General features: G+C 52.1%; 2 protein-coding genes across 4 annotated transcripts; one reads left to right on the forward strand and one right to left on the reverse strand.

Annotated features, from left to right (window-relative positions):
• Window positions 1–46: 46 nt before the first annotated feature.
• On the reverse strand, window positions 47–12,492 carry PLAT (plasminogen activator, tissue type). Of its 3 annotated transcripts, none has more exons than XM_068156783.1 (15): window positions 12,085–12,492; window positions 10,672–10,899; window positions 8,095–8,198; window positions 7,509–7,548; window positions 6,988–7,119; window positions 6,485–6,598; window positions 5,969–6,143; window positions 5,646–5,737; window positions 5,237–5,411; window positions 4,829–4,914; window positions 4,247–4,442; window positions 3,638–3,774; window positions 3,411–3,551; window positions 2,389–2,537; window positions 47–991 (listed from the first exon to the last, which is right to left on the reverse strand). In XM_068156783.1, exons 3-15 carry the CDS (start codon window positions 8,173–8,175, stop codon window positions 833–835), a joined length of 1,677 nt encoding a protein of 558 aa, XP_068012884.1. In that variant the 5' UTR covers window positions 8,176–8,198; window positions 10,672–10,899; window positions 12,085–12,492; the 3' UTR covers window positions 47–832. The 3 variants fall into 3 exon arrangements, with proteins under 3 accessions (XP_068012884.1, XP_068012882.1, XP_068012883.1); XM_068156781.1 differs by having other exon boundaries at window positions 10,672–11,059; XM_068156782.1 differs by lacking the exon at window positions 12,085–12,492 and having other exon boundaries at window positions 10,672–11,323.
• IKBKB (inhibitor of nuclear factor kappa B kinase subunit beta) lies at window positions 12,336–21,472 on the forward strand. The gene is made up of 21 exons (XM_068156779.1): window positions 12,336–12,497; window positions 12,604–12,698; window positions 13,464–13,581; window positions 14,061–14,130; window positions 14,362–14,450; window positions 15,084–15,173; window positions 15,492–15,616; window positions 15,902–16,009; window positions 16,298–16,427; window positions 16,838–17,032; window positions 17,241–17,355; window positions 17,452–17,575; window positions 17,812–17,963; window positions 18,077–18,138; window positions 18,248–18,357; window positions 18,608–18,657; window positions 19,150–19,249; window positions 19,441–19,588; window positions 19,771–19,898; window positions 20,264–20,354; window positions 20,848–21,472. The coding sequence occupies exons 1-21, from the start codon at window positions 12,393–12,395 to the stop codon at window positions 20,914–20,916; spliced, it is 2,274 nt and encodes a 757-aa protein (XP_068012880.1). The 5' UTR covers window positions 12,336–12,392; the 3' UTR covers window positions 20,917–21,472.
• The last annotated feature ends 336 nt before the right edge of the window (window positions 21,473–21,808 follow it).

Genomic DNA, 21,808 nt, shown 5'->3' on the forward strand with positions numbered 1-21,808 from the left:
AGAAATACAGTTGGCATTTGGGGAAGAGGGAAGATTATGCCACTTGGATTGTGGATAGCAGGTGCCTTAGGGAGATACATGTCTTCATGCAGCTGTGAGTGTAAAGCTAAGATTAATTCCTTGGTCAGTTCTCTTAGTGTTTCCTAGATCATCAGAAACTCTGTGAGTAAACATTTTGAGTTAAAAGGATGAGAGTTTCCCCAAGACAGCAGCCTGGTTCTGTAGCTACACTGCCCCTGTGACAGACACTACAGCTAGCCTTCTGGAGCCCCAGTACAACGTTCTCATTTCACACCTTCTCTTTATAAAGCAGCTGGACAGAGAGAATCTCTCAAAGAGGCTTAACTGCTGGGATGTGCACAGACACCACTTAGTGTCACATGGCAACCACAGTGCCAGTAAAGCTGATTACTGAGCTTCTGCTTCACAGTGACTTGGAGATTCCTGCCCTGTCTCCTGTAAAAGGACAAGTGCAGCCTTGGGACACTTGAACTAACCTTTGCCTGTGGATGTAAATCTAGCAGGCACCTAAAATTGCTACCATTACACTTGTCCTTTCCTCTGCCCTGCTGTGCTAAAGAGAGCTTCTGCTTCCATGTGATTAGATGTAAGGAGAAAGCTTGGGGATGTGGAGGGAGAGGAGTGTTAGCTCCAAACCTGTGATAAGGCAAGGAGAGGGAGCAGAGAATGTGCCCTTCCCACCTGCAGGTTGTCTTCCTCTTGTTCTGAAAGTCCTCTGGATGAAGAGGAAGCCCTGTCAGCGCCCTTAAAGCACCCAGAAGGTGGCTGCAAGGGCATGGCCACAAGCTTGTGGGTGGTTCCTTCTCCTTTCTCAGGGTTTCATGTTGTCCTGGATCCAGTCAAGGTACCGGCTGACGTTGGTGTAGACCCCAGGCTTGTCCTTGCGGCCGCAGCCGATGCCCCAGCTGATGATTCCAATCAGGAACATCCTCTCCTCCCTCATGCAGACCAGAGGCCCTCCAGAGTCACCCTGCAGGGAAGCAGCAGGTCAGTAACAAACTCCCTCTGTTAGCTTTGGTTTTGTGTCCTCTCACTGGCTCCTGTAGTGCACCAGGTCTACAGATACCCAATGTAGTCTGCATAGGAACAGGAAACAGCGCTTCCACCCAAGGCACTTCTGTGTTCCTCCCACCAGCCCAGGCTGCTGAAGGCCTCATCCAGCCTGGCCTTGAACACCTCCAGGCAGGGAGCATCCACAGCCTCCCTGGGCAACCTGTTCCAGTGTCTCAACACCCTGTCAAGAATTTCTTCCTAATCTCCAGTCTCAGTCTCCCCTTTTCCAGCTCAAAACCATTGCCTCTTGTCCTGTCACTCCCAGCCCTTGTCCAAAGGCCCTCCCCAGTTTTCTTGTAGCCCCCTTCAGGTGCTGGAAGGCTGCTTGAAGGTCTCCCTTGACACTTCTGTGTGCATCAGTAAAGCAAAATCACTACAGAGCTGTTTAAATGGAAAAGCTGTGGGCTGAATGTGTGCACTCCTTTTTCTCTGTTACACCTGCTGACACTCCACCACCTTTTGGCCTTCATTCTTTCCTCCACCTTCCAGCAGAGCAGCACCCCATTCCTCTTACAGAACCTCCTGCAGAGCCTTTTCCCTGTTTGCATAACAGAAAATATTAGGAAATGCTGCTGAGGTGGAGTTTCCTGCTCAGTTTTGTGGCATTTCCTCTTATTTGGGATTTTCAGGCTGTATTGTTCTGGTTTGCTTGGTTAAGTGTGTGGCTTTACTTTCCCAGCTAGGAGGGGAAAGGAGAAAAAAAGCAGAAGCCTGCAGTTGTGTTTAACCAAAGCCTACTGGAACTTCATGGAGCCAAATGCAGATTCTCATAGAAGCACAGAATTGGTTAGGTTGGAAAGGACCTTTTAACATGGCTCAAAGCCATTGCCCCTTGTCCAAAGTCCCTCCCCAGCTCTCATGTAGCCCTCTCCAGATGCTGGAAGGCTGCTCTAAGGGCTGTCTGGAGCCTTCTCTCTCCATTTACTGTCACACACTGTAGCATAAAGGGAGACCTTAGAGCAGCCTTCCAATACCTGAAGGGGGCTACAGGAGAGCAGAGGAGGGAGTTTGGACAAGGGCTGGGAGGGAGTGACAGGCCCAGGGGGAACAGATTTAAGGTGGAAGAGGGGAGATGGAGACTAGAGAGGAGGAAGAAATTCTGAATGGTGAACATGGTGAGACACTGGAACAGGTGTGCCAGGGAGGCTGTGGATGCCTCTTCCCTGGAGCTGTTCAGTGCCAAGTTGGATGAGGTCTAGTGGAAGCAGTTCCTGCCCGTGGCAGGGGGGTGGAACTGGAGGATCCTCAAGGTCCCTTCCAACCCAAACCACTCTCTGATTCTATGAAAGCAGAGAGGAGCAGAACTGGGTTTACCTTGCAGGCATCATCCAGGTTCCTTGTGTCCCCTGCACACAGCATGTTGTCTGTAACTGTCCTGTTGTCGAGGTGCTGCGCTGTGCACCGGCTGGCTGGGAAGAGCCTGACGTGGCCTTCCTTCAGCTGCTCGGAGTAGAACGGAGAGACTGGAAAGAAAGTGCCCCCATCAGTACCTGCCTCTCTCCCTGGATCCACACACACACATTTGTGTTTTATTTCTTAACTGCAGTTCAGTTTCTGTAGGTGAGGGAAAAGTCAACAGAAGTACTTGGAGCGGGGAGGGGGTGGCTAAAGAAATGCTTCCTTGCCAGAGGGTTTCTTTAGTTCTTGGAGGATCTGCTTTGCTAGTCACAACAACTATCTGTTGGAGACAGAATAGTGTTTCTTTAGCAAGCTTAAAGGCTGAAGAGGCTTCTGTAGGCTCCAAATTAAAGGCTGCTTATTTTCTGGGCTGGGTAAACTGCCTTTGCACAGTTACATCAGTCAAAAGTGAAGTCACAGCAAGTGCCTATGAAAATCCCTAGCTGTATGAAACAGGACTCTGACCTATTTAATACTAGACTTGGACAGAAAAAAGTGAGATGCAATACTGAGTAAGTGGATAGGAATGTACACTCGTGTTAGAGTGGAATGGAAGGGATATGTCTGTTTATTTTGGGCTCTGGTTTTACTCTCCTGCAGAGCTGTCACTGCAGAAAGTTGGCAAGATTGTTGTTTTTTCAGTCTAGTTTTGAGCTGGTTGCAGCATCCTTCCCCTCTTGAAGAGTTTATCCTGTACTCTCTGTAAGCAATGATGAGCACAGGCCCTGACAGCACTTCAAAACACTTTATGCCACAGTTAGATGTTCAACCTTCAAGCCTGTTCCAAACCCCCTGAGTTCAAATCATGCTTAGGTCTTGTTATGATGGATGCTGATGTAAGCCTATATAACACAGGGAGTGGCACACCAAATGCCACCAAAGGCTGGAATGCTTGGAGGTAAGGGCCCCAAACTTTGGTCAGAGTATCTTCTACTTACATTCTTCATCTTTGCCATAGCCAGAGATCTCACATTCAGTCCAGTCAGGCAGCTGCAGCTGTGGTGTTGGGAGGCAGGCAGCACGAACAGTGTCTGTCTCAACAGCACAGTCCTCTGCGTTTGAGTTCAGCTGCAGCAAAGCTGAAGAGTGAAAAAGAAAACCCACTCATCCATTAGAGCTTGAGCCAGCTCTGACCTTTCCAGGCATGGATCAGAAAAGTTCTTACCAATGTCATTGTCAAAGTTCTCTGAGTCAAAGTGCTGGTGCACAATGTAGTTCTTCACTTGGAACTTCTGCTCGTTTTCCTCCGGGGTGGCTCGGGAGGTCCTGCCCAGCACAACCTTCAGCTGGCTCTTACTAAAGCTGAAGACAAGAGTCTCAGTTTCTTCCCCTCTTAACTGGAGTTGACCCCTCCCTCGAAGGTGTGCTGTTGGAGCTTCTGCTTCTCTATTTTAGCACTGTTACTGCTTCATTCCCCAGGCAGTTTGACCTCAGGAGTCCCTGTTTGCCTTCATTTTTGCACAAACTGCTTACACCCGTCATGGCAGAGCTGCTCTCCCAGCCCCTTGCTCTCCTCAAGTTTCAGAGGGCTCTGCATCTCTGCTGACAACTTTGTTCCTCAGATACTTGATATTCTGCTGTGCCACCTTCATGCCATGCTGCTGGCTGGCCTCACAAATGCCTGCCTGCAATGCTCAGCACATTAACCCCTTCCTCTTCAGTGTAAGCTGAGTGACTGGGAGGAAGAGCTTTTACCCTTCCAGTAGGGCTTCCATTTGGATGCTTCCATTTTCCAGATCCTTTTACCCCAGCCACCACTGAAGCTCCAACTTACCCTTCCTCAAAACAGTGAGCAGCTGACAGAACCCAGCAGGAGCTGATGAGAATTCCTCCACAGAGGAAGTGCTCTCCAGGAGCTCTGCGGTACTGCACGAAGATGGCAGCTTGCCAGGGGTGAGCGGCGATGTCTGCCCGGGAGCCTCCCTTGAGCCGGTACTGCGGGGCCCCGCGCCGCCGCAGCCCGCAGCGGGCTGGGGAGGACAAAGCCAGGATCAGCCTTTCCCTCAGGAATTCTTGCTGGGAGTGTGGCTTAAGAGTAGAGTGCAGGGTTAAGGCAGCCTGGCATGAACTGTTCGCTATCTGACTCATTCCTGTTTCCTAGGAAACCTGCATCCTGGTTTGAAAAATACAGCGAGGAGAGCTCTCTGCCTTTGCTGCCCTCCATTTCTGCAGCCTTCCCTCCTGGCACTTCTGTGAGAGTGGAGCCACAGAGTCCCTTTCTGCATCAAAGGCTTTTGGTTTTGGTTTCCCCACCCCACCCCCTGCTCTTTTACTGCTAAGAAGCTTAAATTCAACACAAATGGCATGCAGAAAAGTAATGCCTCAAAGAAAGAGTTAGGAGTGTTAGGATCCTTACAGCAAGTAGGCACGTTGCAGTACTCCCAGGTGAGCTGATTTCCCTTCAGGACATGACACCAGGGCTTGCTGTCATTGTCAGGGTTCCTGCAGCACAGGAAAAAGAAGAGCTGTTTGTATTAGCAGACCTGCAGGGAGTTTGGGGAGACCTAAAGGTGGCAGCCTGTGACCCCAGTGTCCTCCTTTGGAACTGGCCCTAGGGGCCTGTGGAGTTTGCAGTTGTGGAGCCTGATGTTGGAGGTATGGACAGGTCAGGTGGAATCAAATTCCTATTGCCAGTGAATTCCTTTGCTAGCAGCAGTCTGTTTCCTGGGCTTTAATAACCCATGTGAAGGAGCAGAGCCCTGCCCCAAGAGCACCACAAGGAAGCTTGCTGGGAGTCCCTCTTTAGCTCTCAGGGAGTCCTTACCGGCAGAAGTTGTGAGTGCCAAGGCCCAGCTGGGAAGCATCTTTTCTCCAGGCAGTGTATATCCTGTTGGCAAGGATTCTGGAATTCCACTTCAAACAGGTAACTCCAGACCTGGTGATGCTCTGGGTGCCTCTGTAATCTGTCCCTCTTCCAGATTTGCAGCTGATGCTCCCAGCTGCAGTGAGAAAGCTGCACATTAACTGAAGGATGTGAACCCCTCAGCTGTTCCTGATTTCTCTTCAGGCATCTCTGTATCAGCTCTGCTTACCTCAGTCTCTTGGTGTCATAAAGCTTAAATATGATTTAATGTGAGAGTCCCAACTTTGCAGGCTACAGAAAGAGCACAGATCCACAGAGATCCTTATACATGCAAGCTCTTAAGTCCACTCCCTGTCCCCTCAGCACATACCTTTGGAACAGGAGGGCACACTGCAGTGTTCCCAGCTGTACTTCCCTCCTTTATAGATGTAGCACCAAGGTCTGGAATCCTCATCTGGGTTTCTGGAAGGGTTATGATACTGTGCCTCATTATAAAGCTATTGGTAGTAGTCCCACATCTGCCATCTAGTTTGGTGACAGTGCTGCACTGTGGGCTGAACCATCAGAAGTTCAGCTGTCTGAACTTGAGTCAGCAGTATGCTGAAGGGGCCAAGGTGGTCACCAGCACCCTGGCTTGGATCAGGAACAGTGAGGCCAGCAGGAGTAGGAAAGTGTCTGCCCTCAGCTCCTCACCTGCAGTAGTTGTGGTTGCCCAGCCCTAGGTCGGCAGCATCCTCTCTTCGTGCGCTGTACCTCTGCTCTATCAAGCCATTGCTGTTCCAGGGCAAGCACTCAGTTCCACTCTCTGTGGTGCTCCAGGTACCCCTGTATGCTCCTCCAGCATCTTTGTAGCACTTGGCTTCAGTATCTGCACAAAGGGGAACGAAATGTTACTGCAAGGACAGCAGCCCAAGCTCTGCTTCCACAGTTTCTGCTCTGTGGAAGCTTGGCTCCCAGGTGTCCTGTCCAGTAAGGCAGTGCAAAAGCCTTGCCAAGCAGGCTGTAAGCACACACAAAGGTCTTCAGCTCCACAATCCAGAGTTTTAGTCTCAGAGCACTGGGAACAGCCCAGGTGTCCTTCTTAAAAGTTGTTTGTAGCAGTAGCTTTAGACTAGAGAATCAACTTAACCGAGAGCCCTGCATGCAGCTCCTGCACTGCACAGTGAAGCCCAGCAGCACTGCTGCCAGCTCCTGGCATGGGGCACTCACCTATTTCACACTGCTTCCCAGAGAAGCCCTGGTGGCACCGGCAGAGGAAGAGCTGTGGGGAATAATATGCCTGTGAGCACTGGCCCCCGTTGTAGCATTTGTTCCTGGTGCAGGCTGTGGACAGAAGCACAAGGCAGGAAATGCTGTTAGGCTCCACAGGTGAGAGCCTGCCAGTGGCTGCCCATCTGCCCTCTCCTGTCAGTCTCCTTCAGCCTCTTCTCTTCTGTCCCACCTCTCTGGCTCTCATGTGCTCACATGCAGTGCTTACATTCCTCCTTTGCTCCACCAGCCCCGCATGCACTACCAGGAGCCTTCCTCAGCCTCTTGCCCATTTAGTTCTGCCTGAGTTACCTATGTTAGTGTTTTCATTTCTCTCCTGTCATATCTCATGCCAGATTTTCTGTGTGGTAGCTCCTTCCCTGACAGTGGAGTGTTTGTGGAGGATTAGATGGACAATCTCTCATCCTCCACCCTTCCTTTCTCTTGTTCTTCTTCATACTCACCTCTGATAGGCACAGTGTGGCAGCGACTCCAACCACTGTCACACCTACAGTATTCTATTCTGCTCCCTGAGAGCCTCAGCCAGGTCCCCCTGTGCTGGTAAATGTCTCCAGATGATTTGTCTGTGCAAATGGCTGTAATTGGAGAAAAGAAAGCCTCTTTCAGAGATTCAGGGAAAAGACCTGGCTGAGCAGAACTACTCCCTTCTCTTTCCAGAAGGAGAGTATCTGCAATGGGAGCATCTTATGGGCTGCCCTTTCTCCTTCTTGGACCACAGCTGCCCCACAGCTCTCCCTGGTGCATTGCTGGGTGTGCTGGTGCTGAACAGCCTCTTGTTCTCTGAAGAGGAGCAAGAGGGAAGATCTTTGCTCTTTCAGTTGTGGATGGTATTAAGGGTCTGGTAGTTTGCCTTCTGACTCATCCAGAGAACTATGGCAAACAGCTTTCAGGCTCTGTGCCCTCAGCATCATCTGCCTTCCCCTCCTGTGATCAAAAAGCTGCAGGGAACATGGTCCTGGCTTACCTCTAGATCTGGCTCCCCGTTTGAAGCGCAGGTGCAAGCCCTGCAAGCAAAGAAGATGAGTTCTGTGAGTTACTGCTCTCTGAAGAGCAGAGAACAAGGGCCTCCAGAGAGCCAGTCCTGGGGGTGAGGTCTGGTAAAGCAGGGGAACTCTGAGCAGCTGTCTGCCCTCCTTGTCAGGCAGCAGAGTGAAAAGTGCCCTGAGTGCCTCAGCATGGAAATCATTGAGCTGCCACAGGCTGCCAGGTGACTGCTTGTCATCTGGGTGAGCTGAACTTGGGATCATAGAATGGTTTGGGTTGGGAGGGACCTTAAAGACCATGCAGTTCCAACCCCCTGCCATGGGCAGAGGCACCTCCCACCAGCCCAGGTTGCTCAAGGCCTCACCAAACCTGGCCTTGAACACCTCCAGGGAGGAGGCAGCCACAGTCCCCCTAGGCAACCTGTTCCAGTGTCTGCCCTCCCTCACTGGATAGAGTTTCTTCTTAATAAGCAGATTCTGATGCAGACAGCTGGAGTTTGATGGCAAGGCAGTGCTGCTGAAATGCAGGAGGCTGGCAGAGCACTGTCTGATGGAGTAACTTCTTACCTGGCATTGGGCAGTCACGACTGCTCCCACCAGCAAGAGCAGGCATGGGAGCCTGCCTTCCATCCTGAGTGCTTTCCACATCACCTTCAAATTGCAGGTTACCTCTAGAGACAGAAGGCAAAACAAGATGTGGAACAAATCAGGTTTTCTGATTTAAAGCTATCATTTCCTGCCTAAAAGAAGTAGTTACTCCTGCAGGCAGTAATAGCAGCTCTTCAGAGGGCTGTGCTGATGAATCATGAGAGCGTGATTTAGATCATGAGTGTCTGATGTAGATGCTTTGAAGAAATCCAGCACCAGAGACCTGTTTTCTCCCTTCCTATAAAAAATATGGCTTCTATACAGACCAAGAGCTGGGGCTGAGCTAGAGTGAAAGGCAAGATAGAATTTCATCCCCAATCCCTAGGATTGCTCTGCAGTTTCAAAACTGAGATAACCTCCAGGCATTGTCTCCCACACCAGCAGCTTTTCACTGTCTGCATTGTATGATCCCTAAACAAGCTGAAGGCCACCACAATTCTTGCTGCTTCCAGAAGTTAGGGGCTCAAACTCTTTCTGTATAGTCAGAGAAGGCAGCTGGATAATAGCTGGTGAGATTGGAGTATGACAGATGAATGAGTCATAAATTGGGATCCAGGGCTATGGAAGGCAGAGGCTTTGTGGGTTTGGAGGCTTTGGCTGTAAAGAACACAAATTCAGATTTGTTCTAAGCAGAAGGCACAAATACTCCAGTGTCTGAAGCAGAGCAGGGTAGGTCAGGCTATGGTTTCTCATCACTAGACAGCACAAAGGGGAGTTTCAAGTTGCAAGTCAGGCTGACAAGATTCACAGGAATGGCTTCTTGAGATCCTAGATAGTCCAAGTCATGTCCTGAGGTCACTCCTTGAGGATGAGATCCATCCTTTAGTATTTATTTTTCTTTAAGGGCATTTTGGCCTTGGAGGCTGAGAGGAAAGGAGACTCTGTTTTCAAAGCACCTGCGTGCTTTGAGCAGGTTTATCCCTTGTACACTTGGTGCCATGGTCTAGTCATGGTCTAGTCTAGACAGGCTGGACTCGATGATCCTCGAGGTCTCTTCCAACCTTGGCTACACTGTGATACTGTGATACTCTGCTGTACAATCCCCTCCTCCCCCTCTCCATGGGAGGATGCCTGGCCAGCCCTTGGTGCTTGCTCCCCCACTGTGCATAGAAAATTGGTAACAGCTGTTGCCAGATGTTTGTTTTCAGTTTCAGGAAAGGTCACAAACTTAGGCCACTCCACTGGAATGTGGCAGATAAGCCCTATCAAACCCAACTCCTCTGGCTGTTTACAGAACCCTCCCAGTTGTGTGCTGCCTTAAACACTTTGTGCCTTCTGCCCTCCCTCACCCTTGGCTCTCTCTCTGATCCAAGCCAGTCCAGCAGTAAACCATCAGCCCTGGATGTGGTGTTCTAACATTTTGCTTCTATGCTTTCAAGTACATCAGGACATGAAGGTATGCAATACCCTAAATTGACCTCTGTCTTTTGAAGCAGCAGCAGGAATACCTTAAGTCCCAGATGGATTTGCTACTAACAACAGCTCCCCAAGCAGCATGAGTGCATTACCTTACTGATGAGGAACAAGGTCTAAAGGGGATCTATCTTACCAAAGTTGAACAAAAAGTCATTAATAGACATTAAAAGTAATTCTTCCCCTGACTTTATGCCTCCCACTAACCTCTTCTGTCCACTGCAGCATGCTTCTGATTCTGCTTCTCTAGCACTAAGAGCTTGCTGCTGAGCAGCTGTGTTCAGACAGTTCAAGGAAAAGACTGCAGACCCTTGCAGTTTCTTGCTGCCTTGTGGAGAAAGTGCTTCTGTATTGCTCTTCTAAACAGAGCAGAGGAGAATCACACTCAGGCTGCTGCTATTCAAAATGCAACAGCAGGCAGACCTCTGCTTTTGGGGAAAGGCATTAACACAGCAACACAAGCAAATGAAAACCAAATCAAACAAGACAGAACAAAACCCCCAAAAGCAAGATTCTGTAGCCTTCAAAGGCATCAGAGGAAGTGGATATTTCAGACTCTGGCTTGGCTTGGGAATCATTCTCAATATTTCCTGTGGTTTTGGCTGCATTTGAAAGAAATCTTGTTTAGAGATAACTGAAGAGCAGCCCTCCTCTTTGTCCCTGCATTGTCCTGCTGGGCAGCCTGGGGTGAGAGGCAGAGTCTGATCTCCTCTCAGGAAGGTCATTAACCTTTTACTGCTAGCTCTCTGCGGCTCTCTCTTTACCCTCAGTATATTTGTCTGTAACTCTTAAGCTCTTCTGCTAATGTTCTTTGTGCAGGAGCCCTCTGCCTGCTCACTGCTCAGACCTGAGCCTGCCAGCCCTTTTTTCTCTGAACTAACTGAAGCTTTCTTGAGAGAGCTGAAAGCCCAGGAGCTTGACCCAGCTTTCTGAATGCCTTCAAAAGCTGAGAGGCAATAGCTCTGCTTAGTTCATTACCATGGTGCTTTGGTGAGCTTTCATAAATAACAGCAGTTAATGCCACTGCCACTGATGCTGCAAAGGGGAATTGCACTTTTGGAACAGGTGCAGAGCAGTACCTACCTTTGTGCTTTTTCTCTTCTGTATTCTGCTCAGATTTCCCTTCCAGACCAGCCTGGGGTTGTTTGCTGCGTCTCTGCTCTCCCTGCAAGCTCCTGTCCTACTTAAGGCTCAGCTCCAGGGGGTGGAGACTCACTGCCGAGGGCAGCAGGGCGGCTTCCCCCCCCGGCTTCCAGAGGCTCTGGGAGCGATCCAGGACGGGGTGGCTTGCATCCAGATCGTGAGAGAGGGCTGTGCAGGGCAGGAGCAAAGCTTGTTTGCTGCAGTGAGGGAGGCATGCTGGATTTTGCAGCCACTTTTGTTCTTTCTCTCTTCCAGTCAGGGAGCAGATTTGGTCTTCAAAAGTTTTTCCCCACTAAAAATCTTAAGTTTCAGTGACACTGAGATTAAGCTGGAAGAGGAGAGATTTAGATTGGAAACAAGGAAGAAATTCTTGACAGTGAGGGTGGGGAGACACTGGAGCAGGTCACCCAGAGAGGTTGTGGATGTCCCCTCCCTGGAGGTGTTAAGACCAGGTTGGATGAGGTCTTCAGCAACCTGGGCTGGTGCAGGGTGTCCCTGCCCATGGCAAGGGGTTGGAACTGAATGAACTCTAAGGTCCCTTCCAACCCAAACCATTTTATGAACCTATGATTCTGGAGGTGAAGTTGGAGTTGTAGAGGGTAATGAGGTCTCCTCTGAGCCTCCTCTTCTCTAGAGTGAACAATCCCAAGTTCCTGAGCCCCTCTCACAGGGATCCTTGTGCAGGTAAGATAAGATGGCTAAAACTCATGCAGAAAGGCTAAAACAACAGAAGCAAGCAGCTTTGACACAGATCTTGAGGGTTATAGTATGGGTCTGAGCAAAGGCTTTCCCCTAATTACCTACAAAGCAACTCTTAAGGTGCACACTGCCAAAGAGGATAAAGCCTAACAAAGTGCAGGCTAAACACACACGGCTGTTGCTCAACTCCCCACCCTAAACATCACAGACAGCTGGGATTAGGAAAACACCTCTGAGGAGGAGGGAAGGCTCCAGATCTAGAAGCAAAGGTCAACAGGCTCAGCTCCTCTTCCTTCACCCAAGCCAGGGACAGCTTCTTCGATAAGAATTGTGTCTTTTGCTGCATTTCTGCAAGGCATCAACACTGCTGCAAAGCCCTGCACCGCCCACCCTAACTGCAATCCCTAACTGCAGCTGGAGTTTGGCAGTTTGTGCCTTTGTCCCTGGCAATCCCCAATGCGCTGGAGCTGTTGCTTTAATAAATCAGAGCCACCTACTCCTGAACTCTGCGAGGCTGCCTCAATGAAAGTCCTTCTTGGGGCTCTGAAACGGGCAGAATGCTCACTTTGCTCAACAGCCTCAGCGAAAGGCCCGAGGGCTCTGCATCAGACAAGAAGTCAGGGGCTCTGAAACGGGCAAGCACCGAGCTCTTACCGGCAAGGCGGCAGCGGCGCGGCGGGGAGCGGAGCCGAGCAGCGCATTTCAGTGCGTTTCGAGGATTCTAAGGCGGCTGCTGCACTGAGCCAGCCCCGGAGCTCCTCTTCCCTCCCTCCACCTCGGCTCCCTGCCTCTGGGGAAGGTAGCAGCCGTCGCGCCCGGCCCCGGCGCAGCAGGCTCGGCGGAGCGCCGGCGGCGGCGGCACCGTGCGCGGCTGCGGCTCCTTTAAGGGCGGGCGGCGCCGGAGCCGGAAGCGGCGGCGGACGCGGCCAGGCCCGGTGGTGCCGGAGCGCTGCGGCCCCGCCATGAGCCGGCCGCCGGCCCTGCAGGCGCAGACCTGCGGCCCCTGGGAGATGAAGGAGCGCCTGGGCACCGGCGGCTTCGGCAACGTCATCCGCTGGCACAACAAGGTAGGCGCCGGGCGCAAGCCCCCTCCGCCCGGCCCGGCTCGGCGCCGCTCGGCCCCCGCGCTCAGCGCAGCCCCCGCGCTCAGCCCGCGCCCTGCTGTGTCCGCAGGAGACCGGCGAGCAGGTGGCCATCAAGCAGTGCCGGCAGGAGCTGAGTCCGCGCAACCGAGACCGCTGGGCGCTGGAGATCCAGATCATGAAGAGGTGAGGCCGGGCCGCGGCCTGCGCCGGCCGGCGTCGACTGGCCGCCAGGCGGCGCTGCGTCACGGGGGCGGCCTCCGGGCGCGGAGCTAACGGCGGCGCCGGGGGAGGCGTTGGCAGAGGCTGCCGGCCCCTGGCCGCTTACCTGCGGGACGGTGCCCGGCCCGCTGCGCGCTGGAGAAACCTCACCTCTTGTTGCGTGGCACTCTCGGCTCTCAGGCTTCCTTCCCCTGCGGTCGGCGTCGGTGCAGGGCTGTCGTGGGGAGCTCTGGGAGGGGTCTGTGGGACGCCATGCGCTGGATGCGGTGCGAGGCTTTGCTGGAGAGTGGCACCAGACTGTGCCACGTTCCTTTGCCAGGCACCTTCCCGGAGCTCCCAGGCAGATCTCTCTGTGTGTGCCTTGAAGGAATGCACAGACTGCACGTGGAAGGCACGGAGCTGGGATGGAGTCTGGGCCCGTGGAGGACCTCTAGAATATATAGAAACATAGAACAGGTTGGCTTGGAAGGGGCTTTAAAGATCTTCTAGTTCAAATCCCTGCCTCAAGTTTCAATCCTCTTGTCCTATCGCTGCAAGCCCTTGTCCCCTGCACGTACTGGAAGGCTGCCACATTCACCAGTTGAGTTTATAAGAGGTTTGGAGCCCTTGTAGGACTTCATGTGCCAGCCAGGAGCACATGGATGTGCACAGCCATCACAGAGTGGTCGTCCTTAGGGCGTCGCTCTGGTTCCACTCATCTTGTGTGCTCGTCTCATTTCCTCTCCTTAGGCTGAACCATCCCAACGTGGTGGCTGCCCGTGACGTCCCTGAAGGGATGCAGAAGCTTGCACCCAATGACTTACCCCTGCTGGCCATGGAGTACTGCCAAGGCGGAGACCTCCGCAAGGTGAGCTCACTGGGGTGGTGACCAGGGGCTGCAGGTCAGGTTTCTGCTGGTGTTTTCTGGGCTCGAGTTGTGCCAAGGGAGGCTCACGTTGGCTATTAGATAAAAATGAGGTCTTGAGCAACCTGGTCTGGTGGAAGGTATCCCTGCTTAGGGCAGGGGCTTGGAACTAGGTAATCTTTAAGGTCCTTTCCAACCCAAACCATTCTGTGAGTCTAAGAACTGCCTGTTAGGGATGGAGCAAGTGGAAGGAAGGGAATGGGGATGATGCTGGCTTCTTTCAACCACACTTTCCTCCCATGCAGGTAGACCAAGGCATGAAGCTGTAATTGCTGCCACCAGAGACCACAGACTCATAGTCTTTTGTGCTTCTAGAGAATGTCATTGCTGTTATTGGAGCTTCTTGCAACCATGAGAGTTTGTGGGGCTGATCCTCACTCAGGATACAGAGGGAGAGTCTGTTCTGTGTTGTTTCCTTGCAGTACCTGAACCAGCTGGAGAACTGCTGCGGCTTGCGGGAAGAAGCTATCCTCATCCTGCTGTCTGATATTGGTGAGTGGCAGCAGTGCCTTCACTTTCTCAGCTGTGGAAGCCCTTTCAGTGCTGAATCCACTCTGAGGACCTCAGCAGTGACCTTAATGACTCCACCTTGGACTGCCCTTTGGAGAGCATGCTTGTTTCAGTTGTGTGAGCTGAGCTGTAGCTGATAAGAAATGGTTTTGACTGCTGATCTGATGTGTTCTGTTGGTGACACTCTTACAAGTGGCTGTTTCTGTGTCTCAGCTTCTGCTCTCAGGTACCTTCACGAGAACAGGATCATCCACAGGGACTTGAAACCAGAGAACATTGTGCTGCAGCAAGGAGAGCAAAGGGTAAGCAGCAACCAGATGTGCTTCATGGAGCTGTAGAGGTCCCTCTGCAAGAGCACCCACCCAGCTCTTGTGTCAGCTGGGCAGTATTCTGTGTGCAGCTGAGATGAAAGCTTCTATTAGATGTCTGGTATGGTAGCACCTATGATTTTGATGTTTAGCTCTTAAGGATAGAACCAGGCTGTACCTTTTAACCCAAGATCCAGGTCAGCAGCAACGTCTCCAGGTCAGTGTGCGTCAGACAGTGCCGACCTTACGTGTTTAGAATAGAACAGAGTAGAATAGACCAGGTTGGAAGAGACCCTCAAGATCATCATGTCCAACCTATCATCCAACACCACCTAATCAACTAACCCATGCAACCAAGCACCTTATCAAGTCTCCTCCTGAACACCTCCAGTGATGGTGACTCCACCACCTCCTCAGGCAGCCCATTCCAATGGGCAATCACTCTCTCTGTGTAGAACTTCCTCCTGACCTCCAGCCTAAATTTTGTCATTTTAGGAGTCTACTTCCATCTTCTCACTGGCACCTTCCCTGCATAGCCTGGAAGAGCTGAACCTTTTCTTTCCCTGCTGGGTTATGTGCTTTTCACAGGGCTTCTCTCTGATGCTCTTGCTCTGGTTTATGTTTCAGCTGATACACAAAATCATTGACCTCGGGTACGCCAAGGAGCTGGATCAGGGCAGCCTGTGCACATCCTTTGTTGGCACTCTGCAGTACTTGGTAAGGAAGGAGCTCAGCCAGAAGAGCAGCTGCCACTTTGCAGTGGCAGAGAGTTCCCTGTTGGGCTGGAGCACACTTGTCCTGGTGCTACAGCTGACAAGGGGTCTGGGTTTTACTGGCACTGGATTTCCCAGTGCTTGCTTGCTGCATCTGTTACCAGCCAGAAGCAGGGGTGCCAGGAACCTCTGCTGCTCATTCAGAGGGGCAGAGCTCCCAGCAGCATCTTCAGTCTGTTGTACAAATGTTAATGAGCTGTTGGTAAGGAAGAGAGAGAGCCAAGTGATGGGTGGCTGCATCTGTGTGTGTGTAACCTCTCAGGCTCCAGAGCTGCTGGAGCAGCTGAAGTACACAGTGACAGTGGATTACTGGAGCTTCGGCACGCTGGCCTTTGAGTGCATCACTGGGTTCCGACCCTTCCTACCCAACTGGCAGCCAGTGCAGTGGTGAGTGAGCAGGGGCCTGCTGACCAGAGTGCACACTGGGGCTGTCCTGTGCACAGGAGTGTGGGCCCTTGCTTGTTGGCATCGTGGCCCTTGTGGAGACTGACTCCTCTCAAGCATTCCTGATGCTGGCTTTCTGGGGTCAGGACTGAGTCCTCCAAGGCATGCAGCAGAAAGCAAAGCAATATCTATATCAGATCCATCAGGACTAGCTTTAGGAGCCAACTACCATGCAGGCTGGGAGAGACAGGTACTTATTTCACCACTGTGCTTGCTTGAATCCCTTAGGCACACCAAGGTGCGCCAGAAGAGCGAGCTGGATATTGTAGTTTCAGAAGACTTATCTGGAGAAGTCAAATTTTCTAGCAGTCTGCCCTGCCCAAACAACCTGAACAGGTGAGGAGTGGGAAGCTGTTGTGCCACGCTGGGCTAAACCATCTCTTCTGCAAAGTGACTGAGTTGCTGTTGGCTGCCTTGCTGTGGTAACTGGGAATAAAGGGAGTGTGTGGCACAAACCATGGCTGGCTGCCGTGTCAGAGCAGGGTGGCTGTGAGTCTGCCTTCTAAACCATGACCAGGCGGGGTGGGGAGATTTCCCAGCAGTCAAACACCTGCAGAGAGCAGACCGTGTGGGGACTGCAGATGCTCTTCAGCCTCTTCTGATCCTCCTCCTCTGGTCCTGCAGCGTTTTGGCTGGGAGGCTGGAAAAATGGCTGCAGATGATGTTGATGTGGCACCCACGGCAGAGAGGCACAGATCCTACCTATGGACCCAATGGGTGCTTCAAAGCTTTGGATGACATTTTGAACTTGAAGGTGAGCAGTGGGGCTTGGTTACCCTGAAGAGCTTTCCAGAGAGCAGCTGCCTGTGGTACATGAGAGAAGAGGCTTGAGTTTCAGACCTGGGAGGAGCAGCACAGAATCCCATTCAGCTGTCTCCTGACACTTAGTGACAGGTGCTTTCCTCTTGCCTTTGTGAGGAGCAAACAGCTTCTGTGTGTGCTTGGTTCTGTGTTCTGGCAGAGGATTCTGTGGCTGGAGCTGTTTAATTGCCACGTGGCCTCTTTCAGTTGATTGAGGACGAGGACTTGGCTTAGTGTTGTGGAGTAGCTGTGAAGTGACTCCCTGAGCCCTGGGAGTGCTCTGAAGGCATTCTCGGTGTCTGGGTGCTGGGATCTCTGCTCAGAGGTGACCAATGCCCCTCTCATGCCACCCTGCTCTTGTAGCTGCTTCATGTGTTGAACATGGTTACGGGCACTGTGCACACCTACCCTGTGACGGAGGAGGACACTCTGCAGACTGTGAAGGCCAGGATCCAGGCAGACACTGGGATCCCAGAGCAGGACCAGGAGCTACTGCAGGAAGCTGGACTTGCATTGTTTTCCCAGAAGCTGGACACTAAACACATAGCTGACAGCAAAGTGAGTCTGGCTTCTCCCCTGCTGCTCTGCCCTGGGCAGCAGCACTCCCTGCCCTTCTGGCACCTTTTGGGCTGGGGAGGACACCGCTGGCAGCCCTTGCAGAGCAGGCTCCCTCTAGCTCTTGCTGTCCATTCTGGCTGAGGAGGAGAATTCTCCTTACACTGTTACTGAGTTTGCTTTTTCTAGCTGAGCCTTTTGCATTCTGCAGGTGAATGATGCTGCAGCTGCAGGCACAAACCTCCTCTTCCTCTTCGACACGCAGAAGGTTGCCTACGAGGCTCAGGTCGCTCTGCGTCCTCATCCCGAGAGCGTGGACTGCATCCGTAAGGAGCTTCCCCAGCGGGGCTGTGATGGGGGAGCTGCCCTGCTTCTGGGCTTCGTCTCCATGTGTTCATCTCCCTCTGCCCTTCTCTTTGCAGTCCAGGACCCAAAGAGGACTCTGCACTTCTTCCAGCTGCGGAAGGTGTGGGGGCAGATCTGGCACACGATCCGGACGCTGAAGGAGGACTGCAACCGGCTGCAGCAGGGGCAGCGAGCGGCCATGTACGGTGCTGCTGCCCCTGGCACGCTCCCCTCTGCCTGGGCTTCGTGGGGGAGGGGAAGGGCAGCTGTGTGGGACTCTGCTGGCATGGGGGAGCTGAGGAGTGGAGCTGTTAATGAGAGTTCTGTGCCCTGATACAGCTGCTGTGTGCCCAGTTACACCCTGGGGTATCTGCTTTAGATGCAGGAGGCAGTCTTCAGCTGGGGAGGGTAAGAGAGCTCTCTTCTGGTCCCTGCAGGATGAATCTCCTGCGTTACAACAGCACCCTCTCCAAGATGAAGAACTCCATGGCCTCCCTTTCCCAGCAGCTGAAAGCAAAGCTGGACTTCTTTAAAACAAGCATCCAAATTGATCTGGAGAAGTATAAAGAGCAGATTGAATTTGGAATTAGTGAGTATGGTAGCTGGCAAATAGAGGTCTGTTTTGTGCCTCTTATGCCCAGAAAGCATCTGCCTTTCACTCTATGAACTTGAGGAGCAGTCACTCTTCTTTCATTCCTGTAGCTTCTGAGAAGCTGCTGTTTGCCTGGAAAGAGATGGAGCAAGCTGTGGAGCTGTGTGGGCGAGTATGTGTCTGGAGAACTGCTTCTCCTAAAGCCATTTAGAAGTGTGAATGGGACAGGAAGGGGCAGTGCCAGAGGCTGTCCCATTGCTTGTGTTCTACCCTGCTTTCAGGAGGATGATGTGGATCAGCTAGTGAAGAAGATGATGGCCCTGCAGACAGACATTGTGGACCTGCAGAGAAGCCCACTAGGTCGTAAACAAGGAGGAACCCTGGAGGACTTGTGAGTTGAGCTGCCTTGTACTGCAGAGGCAGGAGTGGTGCTGGCTGAGCTTGCTCACTGCAGGACAATGGAGGTGTTGCCTCTGCAGCCCAAGCTACAGGGATCTGAGAGCTCTTTGACACTAGAAGGCAGTGCTTCACTCATTCCATGTCCCCAGTCTGACATGGCAGGCTGGTCTAGAAAAGATTTGAGTTCTTGGATGAGTTGTGCTAGAGAAGTCCTTTGTGTGTCCTGTGCCTTTCTCTTGCAGAGAAGAGCAAGCCAGGGAGCTGTACCGGAGGCTGAGAGAGAAGCCAAGAGGTAAGAGACATTTGTTTACCCCAAGGTCAGCTGTGTGTGGCTGTAACTTTGGAGAGGCAGTGGTGAGCTGTGAGGAAGCTTCCTGCATTCTAGGCCTGCCTGTTTGCTCGCTGCATGGGGACTCCACTGGGCTCCCTGGGTTTGGAGAGGGGAGCCAGGGAGTCAGTTTTAAACCAGGCCTCTCTGCCTTCTGAGCTCTGCTTAAAACTCCTCTGGAGCTCTTCTCAGCAAGCTGTTGCTGCCAGCATAGGCTGCTGCCTCTGTGGGGGGGAGGAGTGAAAGGCACAGCTGCTCCTTTTGAGCAGCTACAGACCTACCTGACCAGCTCTGCTTTGCAGGTCTCATGTTGAAGGGTCTGAAGTCCAGTGCAGTTTATGCCACTCAAACTTGCATGCCCTGAACTTGGGCTGTTGTGTAAAGCAGCCACTAAGAACCTTCTGACTTTGTCCTGCAAGCCTGCCCCTCTTTGTAACACTCTGTCCCTCCTTTCAGACCAGAGGACCAGTGGTGACAGCCAGGAAATAGTCCGACTGCTGCTGCAGGCAATCCAGACCTTTGAAAAGAAAGTCAGAGTCATTTATGCTCAGCTCAGGTGAGCTCTGTGGAGTCAGCTGTTACTGAGGCGTGAGAGGAAGCACTTTGAGCACGAGGTTTTGTTCTAGAGCTTTGCAAACCAGCACACAGCTGGTGAGAGTTCAGTGTGTCACAGGAAATAAGCTGCAGAAGTATTTCTCCCCCCCTGCAGCTGCCCACCTCTGCTCTAACTGATTTGTTTTTTAATAGCAAAACTGTAGTTTGCAAGCAGAAGGCACTGGAATTGTTCCCCAGAGTGGAGAAAGTGATGAATCTGATGAATGAAGATGAGGAAACAGTTGTTAGGCTTCAGGAGAAGCGACAGAAGGAGCTGTGGAACTTGCTGAAAATTGCTTGTGTGAGTCCAAGGGAAAGAGTTTGTGGCACAGGTTGCTGCAGCCATGAGTAGTGAGTTGGGTTTGTCCTCGGGGCTTTCCTCTGGTAATTAGGACTCAGGTCAAGTTCCAGGCTGTCTCATGCCCCTGGCTGCTGGGAGTCAGTGGAAATCCTTGCAAGCTGAGTCCTCTCTCTCATCCCCAGAGCAAAGTTCGTGGTCCTGTGACCGGCAGCCCGGAGAGCATGAGCACCTCACGTCTTGCTGGCCCTGGCCAGCTGCTGCTGCAGCTCCCTTCAGGGACCTACAACTTGTCAGAATCTGTCAGGAAAAGGTGAGGCAAAGTCTGCAATTCTGTAGCTGTTAATTCCAGCACTACAAGGCTGAGGCTCCCGCTTTGTAAGGTAATAACCCCCAGGCTGTGTTCAGCTTCCAGCAGTTCTTTCTACCTAGCAGCTGGGCTCCCTGGGGCCTGTGAGAAGAGGAATCAGGTAGAGCTTCACTTCCTGCCTCATAATTGAGGGTTTGGTTTGCCTGGGATGGCTGAGCTCACCTGAAGTGCACTGCCAACAGGAACTGTTGGAGCACTGTTTTCAATCCTCTGCAGCACACCTGCCAGCAATGTCTCTTAGAGGCAGCATCCCTCCAAACCAAGCTGCCATGGGAAAGAGTTGTGTGATAATCCCTTGTCCCTTTCAGTGAGGAGCTGCTGCTGGAGTCACAGAAACTCTGTAGCCAACTTGAAAATGTGATGCACGACACAATGAAGGATCAGGAGCAGAGCTTCATGGTAATGGTTGATACTCTCCTAGAAAGGCTCTGGGGAAGCTGAGGGCTTCCAGCTTCTGCTTCTGTAGCTTTGCCACCACTACCTACTGGGGGTGATAGGAGTCTGCCTATTCCTCTTTTGGACAAGGAGAGGCTGGGAGCTGTGGGAGAGAGGAAGCACTCGGTGCCCCCCCCCAGAACTGCTGACTGACACATTCCCTGCGTGCTGGGAGCTGAAGCTGTGCCAGACAATGAAGGAGGGGAAGAGGTGCTGGGCTGCTGTACAAAAACACTGTGAAAGAGCACTCCCAAACTGGGCTGGCAGGGTAGGGGGGGCTGGGACATTAATGGAGCAGAGTAGTGTGGGGAAAGTACTGGACAAAGTAGCTTAAGGGTTTCCTTTGCAGCAGGCACAGGGTCCATCATGCTTTTAAATCTTGCTTCCTCTCTCTTCTGGAGCAATCTGCACTGCAAGCTACTGGTGACCCATGGAGTTCTAACCATTTATTCCTCAGGCCTTAGACTGGAGCTGGCTGCAACTCCAGGTAGAAGAAACAAACAGTCCAGAACAAACCCAGATGTAAAATCACTTTGGTTGCCTCTGAAGATGTGCTGCTTCAGGAAGCCAACTGTGAAGAGCTGCTGCCTCTGAGAAGGGAAGTTCAAGTGCCTCCTTCTCTTGCCACCTGCTGCTTCTCTGCCCCACGTGGCCTAGCTTTTAGTATCCACCTCTGGGACCTTTTTCCACAAAGCCAGAGGAGGAGATGCCTGCTGCAGCTGCTTGGGAGAAGGGCTGGATCGTGCCTTAAGACAGCAGACTCTGTCCTGCTGCATCTTCCCTTGGGCATCACCTGTGGTTTGTTTTGCTGCCTTTTAAGCTTTCTGAAGAAGAAAGGCAACACCTGCAATCAGCTTGCACAGTCAGTGGTAGATGTCACCTTCCTAAGAGACTTGAACTGTGAACTTGATTTCTTACCTTTGCTGATTTGCACTTTCCCCCCAAGTGTCATGGTTGTGCCTCCCTGATACTTGTTTCCTGTATGGGAACGAACCTCAAACATGTAAACTTTGAGTTTGCTTTTTGATACTCTCAATAACAGTTGAATGAAAAAGGCCTCTTGCACTGTGCAGCTCTCTAAAAGGTGAGAGACACAGGGAGGGGATCCTGGAGACCATGGAGGAGGTGGTCACTGCACAGCTGGAGTTCAGCAGGGGCATTGCAGACTCTTACCTGTGCTTGAAGTTGCACCAGGGAGAAAAACAATTGGAAGGGAGCCTGCAAGGGCATCTTGTCCACGCCCCCTGAACTCAGCAGGGAGCTCTCCACCTGGAGCAGGTTGCTCAGGGCCTCAGCAAGCCTGACCCTGAATGTCTCTAGGGGTGGATCCTCATCACATCCTTGGGCAGCCTGTTTCAGTGCCTCACCACCCTCCCTGTGCAGAACTTCCTCTTGCTGCCCAACCTAAACCTCCCCTG

This window comes from Melanerpes formicivorus, unplaced genomic scaffold, assembly GCF_026170545.1.
Source record: "Melanerpes formicivorus ecotype bairdi unplaced genomic scaffold, bMelFor1.0.p_v2 SCAF_34, whole genome shotgun sequence".
Lineage (NCBI taxonomy): Eukaryota > Metazoa > Chordata > Aves > Piciformes > Picidae > Melanerpes > Melanerpes formicivorus.

Coding starts and splice junctions, on each gene's coding strand:
- IKBKB (XM_068156779.1), top strand. CDS start 12,393: ATGAGCCGGCCGCCGGCCCTGCAGGCGCAGACCTGCGGCCCCTGGGAG. Junction 17,033..17,240: donor AACACATAGCTGACAGCAAA/GTGAGTCTGGCT, acceptor TGCATTCTGCAG/GTGAATGATGCTGCAGCTGC. Junction 19,589..19,770: donor ACTTGCTGAAAATTGCTTGT/GTGAGTCCAAGG, acceptor TCTCATCCCCAG/AGCAAAGTTCGTGGTCCTGT.
- PLAT (XM_068156783.1), bottom strand. CDS start 8,175: ATGTGGAAAGCACTCAGGATGGAAGGCAGGCTCCCATGCCTGCTCTTG. Junction 7,120..7,508: donor ACGGGGAGCCAGATCTAGAG/GTAAGCCAGGAC, acceptor CTCCAATTACAG/CCATTTGCACAGACAAATCA. Junction 4,915..5,236: donor GGCACTCACAACTTCTGCCG/GTAAGGACTCCC, acceptor CCTGTGCTGCAG/GAACCCTGACAATGACAGCA.